This window comes from Lepidochelys kempii, chromosome 22 (assembly GCF_965140265.1).
Source record: "Lepidochelys kempii isolate rLepKem1 chromosome 22, rLepKem1.hap2, whole genome shotgun sequence".
In the NCBI taxonomy this organism is placed as follows: Eukaryota; Metazoa; Chordata; order Testudines; family Cheloniidae; genus Lepidochelys; species Lepidochelys kempii.
The window spans coordinates 2,278,042-2,287,386 of NC_133277.1; the positions used below are offsets into that span (position 1 = coordinate 2,278,042).

The 9,345-nt window shown below is 56.5% G+C and overlaps 1 protein-coding gene across 9 annotated transcripts in view; it reads right to left on the reverse strand.

Moving 5' to 3' along the window:
- The window catches only part of CCDC15 (coiled-coil domain containing 15), a 74,658-nt gene extending 68,240 nt beyond the window's left edge, over positions 1–6,418 (reverse strand). For 7 of the 9 annotated variants that reach the window (XR_012155905.1, XR_012155904.1, XR_012155906.1 and 4 more), the window contains exons 1-4: positions 4,681–5,054; positions 3,153–3,302; positions 1,917–2,126; positions 59–175 (exon numbers count right to left, since the gene is read on the reverse strand). Coding sequence is in view for 6 of the 9 variants with exons in the window: in XM_073320787.1 (XP_073176888.1) it covers positions 59–175; positions 1,917–2,126; positions 3,153–3,302; positions 4,681–4,986 (783 nt within the window). In the remaining 3 variants the exon portion in view is untranslated. Of the gene's footprint in view, positions 1–58; positions 176–1,916; positions 2,127–3,152; positions 3,303–4,680; positions 5,055–6,315 lie in introns of those variants that run through there. The other 2 variants (XM_073320792.1, XM_073320791.1) reach the window with 2 other exon arrangements.
- Between the last annotated feature and the right edge of the window lie 2,927 nt (positions 6,419–9,345).

Genomic DNA, 9,345 nt, shown 5'->3' on the forward strand with positions numbered 1-9,345 from the left:
TGCAGCAAATAATTTATGATCACAACTAGTGGCTGAGCTGAGTCAGCCCCCCACTTACGTTTCTGGTTGGGCTGACACCCCAGACGCCTCCTGGAAGTTCGGGCAGGCCTGCTCCTTTGGGCACTGTTTTGCAGGATGCTAGCCGGCGACGGACCTGTTTCATGGTTTTACTAAGCTGCCAGTAAGAAAGACACATCAACAAAGTGCTTACAGGTTCACAGTTTAGCGATAGCTTGCTGCTACAAACGAGAAAGCCAAAAGGTTCATTACAAGGTAGAAGACACCACATCTGAAAGTAGTCGTCACTCAAAGTGGCCAACATCATCTTGGCACTTTGCCTGAGGGTATAATCCAGCATCAGTAGCTTGACTGTTGGGAGTAATCCACTGACAGGTACATGACAGGCAGCTGCAGTGCCTTGAAGGCATACCTCAACTCTAATCCATGGGACAGCTCTTGGTAAGAGAAAGGATTTTGTTTATGGCCAATTCACTCCTTGACCAATCTGTTATGATGGCCAGGGATGTGCCCCATTAATATATGATCACCAACAGTTTGTTTCATGTGCCTCAAAGCTGTCACAGCCTGACTTTGGTTCCCTCTGACTGTTTTAGATTTGGGCCTAGACATGAGAAGTTCTAGATCTCATTCCTGCTACCCAATTACAGGTGCTGTGTGACTAGATCAGAGAAAAACCTGTGCTTTACTCCATTTAGCCCCAATTCTCTTACCACCAGTAACCTGTGCACGAGAGGGAGGAGGGATTTACCGCCCCCCTCTAAAATATCTGTTAGAAACCAGTACCAGAAGCTGGATGTCCACCTTGATCCAGATCTGAATGTCCTATGTGCTCATGTATATACTGACAGACAGACACAGATACTCAGTAACCTTAACCCAAGGTGGTGGTGGTTTCTTTTTTATTCTTGTTGTTTTAATATAAGCAGGTCTAAAGGCTTATGATACAGAAATATACCATCATTATTAGAGAGGGTACTGAGCCAAAAGCGCCAGATACCTCTAAACTTCACTGAATTTGCATTGGGAACTGAACTGTTAAGCTCAAGCACAGCCACGTGGGATGATAGTGAGCAATTTTTTAAACTGCAAAGATAAATCATAAGCATGGTTATGAACTTTGAAAAGGCAGCTAGCCCCCCTCCTCACACATTCCACAAGGCTGTAGTTATCTCACACCTTTGTTACTCGATATGCAGAATGTCAGTGGGGAGATGACTCCACCTAGTGCCTTCTACCCAGTGACACACACCAATAGGGAAGAACCTTTATTTTATGGAGGTTTTACCTCACTTCTTTGAAGATTTTTCACTAGCGGAAATGCAAGCATTCCCTTTAACTGATGATGGACCAAATTTAAGTACAGCATTCTCAATAGGGATACTTGTTGTTAGTTTTAATACTGAGATTATGGCTAAATGGAACCTCAGCAGAATCAATAATCCAAAAAAAGTCCCCTATATAATAGCTCTGTACTTTGCCACCACAAAGCACTGAATGTAAACACACAATGACATCCAGTGGATAAAAGAAGAGACTGGAGTAAAAACACAACACATACCATCATCTTCCACCTTAGGAAGAGGTAAGTGTCATGAATGAGATGTACAAAAGGTAAAAGTAGGGTAAGAGAAGTAAAGCATTGTAATGTTATATTGTAATAACCCAGTTATAACAATACAACTCACACATGCTTCCCTTGTAATTCTAAGTGTCAGAGTACTCTACAAAGAGTTTACATTCACAATATGTAGGTGTTCTAGCTCATTTCTAAAACAGAGTGATTCTGTATCGCAGTTGGGGAAATTTTAATGTTATGTGTTACTGAAAATATGTTTTCATTCTGGGCACACAACAAATGGAGGTTGTGACGCGGTTGGCGGTCAGTAAACACTCACTGTGTTGGCTTGTTGATGGAATAACTGGCTTTGCTTCTCTCTTCCCTCTTCCTCCCAACTCACACAAAGCTGCTGCACAGGGATCAAGTTGGTACCAGAACTGCAAATGGCAGATGCCGCATTACTTCGATACACACATGTATTCCTCTTGGGGGTCAAGTGCAGCGCAGAATCCGAACACTGCATCACAACAGAGCTTTCTTTTTCTGCCTGCAGTGATGGGGTGGGGGGGAAGGGAGGAGAAAAAACCACACAAGTCCTGAACAACCATCTTACTGAAGTCACTCATTGAGTAAATCCACACGTGTTGATCGTTTGCTGCACCAGGTGCTACCTGTGGAATTTTCATTCATGTGATGACAGAAAGGTAGCAGTAGCAGATGGATTTTTGAGGTTGCTGCTCCGCACTCAGGAGTTGCGTGCACCTGAAGGTTAGTGCCCCCTCAGATCACAAAGGTGACCCCTCATAGAACTGAACATGTGGATCAAGTTTAATAAAGGGCATTTCTGTGCTAACCTCCCTTCCTTGTTCATCCTCTCCTGCCAGAGTTCAAAGATACAAGCAGGGCAGAAAGTATGGATCTTCAGAGGCAATACTCTTGCTCTCTTCCCCATTCCCCTGCCTTGTCAGGAGAGGAGGAGGGGAAGAAGAAGAAAGGAGCTAGCCCAGTCCAGCGACAATGTAGCTCAAGCAGATTGCAGTCTGCAGTGGAGCAGTCAGAAGGCACTAGCTAGTAAGGTTCTAGAGATACTGCAGGTTGGAACATGCACTTGAGGAGGCTCATGCTCAACTACCAATACCTAAAAGATCCAAAATACGGAACTAGGGAAGCTCCCAGCTAGTCACACACTAGTGTACAAGACTTAACAGTAGGAATCCTGCAAGGGTCGTATCTGTAATAGACACCTCAGCAATGGTTTTCAGTTGTGAGTGGGTGCGGGAAGAGGCCGGGGGGAAGGAGAGGAAGAGGAGGAGAGAATTCCCTGCTGGTCTTCCCTAGGACATAGATCTCTGGACATTAAGTCTATGCAGGATGCCTAGAGTCAAAGCAGCTGTGGAAATAATTGCAAGTTTCCTGACTTTTCTCCAATTAAGAGTCAAGCCTTAAGACTGTATGAATAGTGGTTGAATTTTACACAGGAATGCTTGCTTTTGAAGCAGTGTCACCATCTAAGCAAGGCTCCTGGTGTGAATCAGAGCAGATAGAGGCTGGTGATGATACAGGTTTTCCCTACCGCTTCACAGGATTTCTGGAGCTGCTGCTTTCTCCTCATCTTGATTTGCTGATTCACCCTCTGCTTCACTTCCCCCTGGAAGCGTTTCAGATTTTCCTCTTTTTCCTTTTGCTGCTCCTTTAGGTCCTCTTCAACCTGAAACGCTGAAGCCTGTAACAGGTTAAAGGAGATGTTCAAGTTAGCTTTTTCGCCATGCAGCTTCACTACAGCCTGGATTTCAGCTTCTCTCACTCTCTGGGACCTGTATATAAACCTACAGGCAAGCAGTATCTCTAGGGAAAGGGATGTGTGTAAATGTTCTGGTTTAAAGATAAACACAATTAGTTAAAATTGTGAAAGTGTAACACAGATTGTTCTGTGAATCTAGTAACAGCTGCACAGATGGGTTGGGAAGATCATATTACAAAGTGGAAATCTTTACTTTCCCCCTTTAAAATGCATAATATAAAAAAGGAAAGAGAAGAGGCATATTTAATAAAGCCACTCGTGGGGCAATCAGACATGAAGCTGCTTTCAGAAAGACTGACAGAACCACAAAACCTGAATCAGAAAACCGAGGGTTGACATCCTTTGTGGTCTCCATTAAGCCCCAGTGCAAGTCCCACATCTGTCTTTCAACAACCTTTTCATGTACCCATCCCAGATCTGTTATAACATGTCAGGGAACTAACTTATGGGGCCAAAATAAAGCAAGACCTGCTCTTCTCAGTACTTTCACCATCGGATACAAAACAAACACTCACATAAATCAGCAATTTCAAGTCTCACTTGCACACGAGGGCCATTCGTCAAACAACATTAGTTTCAAATATGACTTAATAAATACCCTAAATTCAACATTAGCACCACACCAAGAGCAGGCATTCAACACCACAAACCCAAATTAGATAAATTGCAAGAAAACTCAGGAAAAGAACCTGGCATTTTCTTTTAGATTTACCTTTCTCCATGAAGCTCCATATATATAGTACGAAAATACATAAGTCACAGCACATAAAACCACAATAGCAGAATTAAGACTGCCACTGTGGGATTTATTTTGTGGTTAGTTACAAAAAAAATGAACTTGTCTGCACATTTTCCAGAGTACTATAGATTGTCATCTTAAGGTTTCTGCATTAACAACCCCTTAAGATGAAGGGAGCTGTTCAGGTCTCTCACAGGTATCATTTCATACTATCTGCAAACTCAGGAAAACAACGCTGCATTGGTTTACATTCAGGTCACCTTTTCTATCTTCACAACTATGAGTACTAGAAACAGAATTCAATAAAATAGATTCTGCAGCAAGAGAGGACTTTGGAGCTGTGGAATCGCAGAATACCCTGCCCATGACTATCAGACTTCTAGGGAAGAGTAGAGAAATAAGGAGCAAAAAATCAAGGAAGAACATTTAGAAGCTACAATCTGAACCCCAGCTGAGATTCCCACTCGGAGAGGATCTACTCCTGGCTTATCAGAGCTGACAAGGGAACAACCTGCAGAAAGCAAACAGCATAACAAGAAAGCATTCAGACACGGCACTCACGAAAGCAATGCTCTCCTCCCATCTGCCACCAGTTTGGGCGCTCTCCACCCAAACCCCCACAGGGGCCACACTCTGGTTCCTCTCAGCCAGTACCGCCTGGTTCACTGCCCCCCACAGACACCTCGCTTTGTCCCCTACAGGCTGTCCCACTGCCATGCTCCGGGCACAGGGCTGCTGCTTCGCAGGTGACAGCATCCCAGTCACAGGGGAAGCCAGCCCCTCATCCACAGCCCTGTTCAAAGACAATGAAAACAGCAGCTCAAGAGAGAGATCTACACAAAAGCAGTCCAGTGTCCCCAACCCCATCCCATGTCCACAGAAGTGGGCCTGCTGCCTGCCACAGACATCCCTATGCCAGCCCCAAACTAGCCCATTGCCCCCACTCCCACCCTACCCAAGACACTCCCATCCCACAGCAACATAACCAATGCAGCACAAACCTGTCCCCACCAATCACCCTACCCCATTGCCCTAAACCAACCCTACCCAGCGGCCCCTGCCACACACCCCCATTCCCCCCCCACAAAACAAACCCAGCCCCGCCTGCCCCCACACGTCACCCTACCCCACCCCCCTAACCCTACCCAGCGCCCCCTGCCAGACACCCCCATTCCCCCCCACAAAACAAACCCAGCACTGCCTGCCCCCACCCATCACCCTACCCCATCCCCCTAAACCAACCCTACCCAGCGGCCCCTGCCACACACCCCCATTCCCCCCCAACAAAACAAACCCAGCCCCGCCTGCCCCCACCCATCACCCTACCCCACCCCCCTAACCCTACCCAGCGCCCCCTGCCAGACACCCCCATTCCCCCCCACAAAACAAACCCAGCACTGCCTGCCCCCACCCATCACCCTACCCCATCCCCCTAAACCAACCCTACCCAGCAGCCCCTGCCACACACCCCCATTCCCCCCCACAAAACAAACCCAGCACTGCCTGCCCCCACCCATCACCCTACCCCACCCCCCCTAAACCAACCCAACACAGCGCCCCCCGCCACACACCTCCATTCCCCCCCACAAAACAAACCCAGCCCCGCCTGCCCCCACCCATCACCCTACCCCATCCCCCTAAACCAACCCTACCCAGCGCCCCCTGCCAGACACCCCCATTTCCCCCCAAAAACAAACCCAGCACTGCCTGCCCCCACCCATCACCCTACCCCATCCCCCTAAACCAACCCTACCCAGCGCCCCCTGCCAGACACCCCCATTCCCCCCCACAAAACAAACCCAGCACTGCCTGCCCCCACCCGTCACCCTACCCCACCCCCCTAACCCTACCCAGCGCCCCCTGCCAGACACCCCCATTCCCCCCCACAAAACAAACCCAGCACTGCCTGCCCCCACCCATCACCCTACCCCACCCCCCTAACCCTACCCAACACAGCGCCCCCCGCCACACACCCCCATTCCCCCCCCACAAAACAAACCCAGCCCCGCCTGCCCCCACCCGTCACCCTACCCCACCCCCCTAACCCTACCCAACACAGCGCCCCCCGCCACACACCCCCATTCCCCCCCCACAAAACAAACCCAGCCCCTCCTGTCCCCTCCCCCATAACCCCGGCCCGGCCCGGCCCGGCCCGGCCCGGCCCGGCCCCCAGCGCTGCCCCGCAGCCAGGCGCACCCGTCACCATGGCAACTCAGAGACCCCCGCGAAGGCTCCGCGCGCCGGAAGCAGCTTCCGCCAACCGCCACTTTGAATCCAGGCGCCGCTTCCGCCCAGCGCGCTCGCCCCGCCCCAGGACCCGCCCCTCCCGCCACGCTCCCGCCAGGACACGCCCCCAGGGGGTTTCCGCCGCGCGCGGGCGGGCTGGGCGGGGCCGTTGGCGGCTGCTGCGCAGGCGCCGTGTGAGTCGCAGAACAGCCCCGGCCGCGGTCCCCAGGGGGCGCGGTGGCTGCGGGGCGAGCAGGGCGGGGCAGGGCCTGCGGGAGCGCGCCCGAGGTGTGCGCGTGGCCGGGGACAGGCGCTGCCCCGCTGTGCAGTGCGCGGGGTGCCGGGATCCCGATGGGGAAGCGCGTCCCGGCAGAGGGCGCTGCAGCACCGCTCGTCCCAGCGTCACCCGACCAACCAAACGCCTTCGCCCTGCCCGATCCCGCCCCTTACCCCGGGCCACGCCCCTTTCTCCGAGGCGCCCCCTTACCCCCATGCCACGCCCCTTTCTCCGAGCCGCGCCCCGTTCCCCACGCCACGCCCCTTTCCCGGACCACGCCTCTTTCCCAGGCCACGCCCCTTTCCCGGGGCATCCCCGTTCCCCACGCCACGCCCCTTTCCCGGACCACGCCTCTTTCCCAGGCCACGCCCCTTCCCCGGGCCCAGGGGTCCCCGACCCTGCCTGGGCGCAGCAGATTCCTACCCCCCAGAAGACTGGCGGGCGCCAGACGCCCCGCCGCCCACAAGCGGCCGCGGACAGGAGCGTCGCCGCCGCAGTGCCGCCCGCGGGCACCGCGCTGGGGACCCCTGCCCCGGGCCCTGCCCCGCTCACGCCATTCCCCCTCCCGCCCTCGCTGGCTCCCCTCACCCACACTTTCCCCGGGCGGGGGCAGGGGGCTTGGCGGTGGGGCCGAGGGCTTGGGAGGAGGCTCGGGGCGGAGCCTGGGGCAGTGGGTTGGGGTGCGGGAGGGGCCCAGGGCTGGGGCAGGGAGTTTGGGGGCAGGAGGGGGTTCGGGGTTTGGGCTCCGGCAGGGAGTTGTGGGGCAGGAGGGGGTTCGGGGTTTGGGCTCCGGCAGGGAGTTTGGGGGCAGGAGGGGGTTCGGGGTTTGGGCTCCGGCAGGGAGTTTGGGGGCAGGAGGGGGTTCGGGGTTTGGGCTCCGGCAGGGAGTTTGGGGGCAGGAGGGGGTTCGGGGTTTGGGCTCCGGCAGGGAGTTTGGGGGCAGGAGGGGGTTCGGGGTTTGGGCTCCGGCAGGGAGTTTGGGGGCAGGAGGGGGTTCGGGGTTTGGGCTCCGGCAGGGAGTTTGGGGGCAGGAGGGGGTTCGGGGTTTGGGCTCCGGCAGGGAGTTTGGGGGCAGGAGGGGGTTCGGGGTTTGGGCTCCGGCAGGGAGTTTGGGGGCAGGAGGGGGTTCGGGGTTTGGGCTCCGGCAGGGAGTTTGGGGGCAGGAGGGGGTTCGGGGTTTGGGCTCCGGCAGGGAGTTTGGGGGCAGGAGGGGGTTCGGGGTTTGGGCTCCGGCAGGGAGTTTGGGGGCAGGAGGGGGTTCGGGGTTTGGGCTCCGGCAGGGAGTTTGGGGGCAGGAGGGGGTTCGGGGTTTGGGCTCCGGCAGGGAGTTTGGGGGCAGGAGGGGGTTCGGGGTTTGGGCTCCGGCAGGGAGTTTGGGGGCAGGAGGGGGTTCGGGGTTTGGGCTCCGGCAGGGAGTTTGGGGGCAGGAGGGGGTTCGGGGTTTGGGCTCCGGCAGGGAGTTTGGGGGCAGGAGGGGGTTCGGGGTTTGGGCTCCGGCAGGGAGTTTGGGGGCAGGAGGGGGTTCGGGGTTTGGGCTCCGGCAGGGAGTTTGGGGGCAGGAGGGGGTTCGGGGTTTGGGCTCCGGCAGGGAGTTTGGGGGCAGGAGGGGGTTCGGGGTTTGGGCTCCGGCAGGGAGTTTGGGGGCAGGAGGGGGTTCGGGGTTTGGGCTCCGGGAGGGAGTTTGGAGGCAGGAGGGGGTTCGGGGTTTGGGCTCCGGGAGGCAGTTTGGGGGCAGGAGGGGGTTCGGGGTTTGGGCTCCGGCAGGGAGTTTGGGGGCAGGAGGGGGTTCGGGGTTTGGGCTCCGGCAGGGAGTTTGGGGGCAGGAGGGGGTTCGGGGTTTGGGCTCCGGGAGGGAGTTTGGAGGCAGGAGGGGGTTCGGGGTTTGGGCTCCGGGAGGCAGTTTGGGGGCTGGAGGGGGTTCGGGGTTTGGGCTCCGGCAGGGAGTTTGGGGGCAGGAGGGGGTTCGGGGTTTGGGCTCCGGCAGGGAGTTTGGGGGCAGGGTTTGGGCTCCGGGAGGGAGTTTGGGGGCAGGAGGGGGTTCGGGGTTTGGGCTCCGGCAGGGAGTTTGGGGGCAGGAGGGGGTTCGGGGTTTGGGCTCCGGCAGGGAGTTTGGGGGCAGGAGGGGGTTCGGGGTTTGGGCTCCGGCAGGGAGTTTGGGGGCAGGAGGGGGTTCGGGGTTTGGGCTCCGGCAGGGAGTTTGGGGGCAGGAGGGGGTTCGGGGTTTGGGCTCCGGGAGGGAGTTTGGGGGCAGGAGGGGGTTCGGGGTTTGGGCTCCGGGAGGGAGTTTGGGGGCAGGAGGGGGTTCGGGGTTTGGGCTCCGGCAGGGAGTTTGGGGGCAGGAGGGGGTTCGGGGTTTGGGCTCCGGCAGGGAGCTTGGGGGCAGGAGGGGGTTCGGGGTTTGGGCTCCGGCAGGGAGCTTGGGGGCAGGAGGGGGTTCGGGGTTTTGGCTCCGGCAGGGAGCTTGGGGGCAGGAGGGGGTTCGGGGTTTGGGCTCCAGGAGGGAGTTTGGGGGCAGGAGGGGGTTCGGGGTTTGGGCTCCGGCAGGGAGTTTGGGGGCAGGAGGGGGTTCGGGGTTTGGGCTCCGGCAGGGAGTTTGGGGGCAGGAGGGGGTTCGGGGTTTGGGCTCCGGCAGGGAGTTTGGGTTCAGGGTTTGGGCTCCGGCAGGGAGTTTGGGGGCAGGGTTTGGGCTCCGGGAGGGAGTTTGGGGGCAGGAGGGGGTTCGG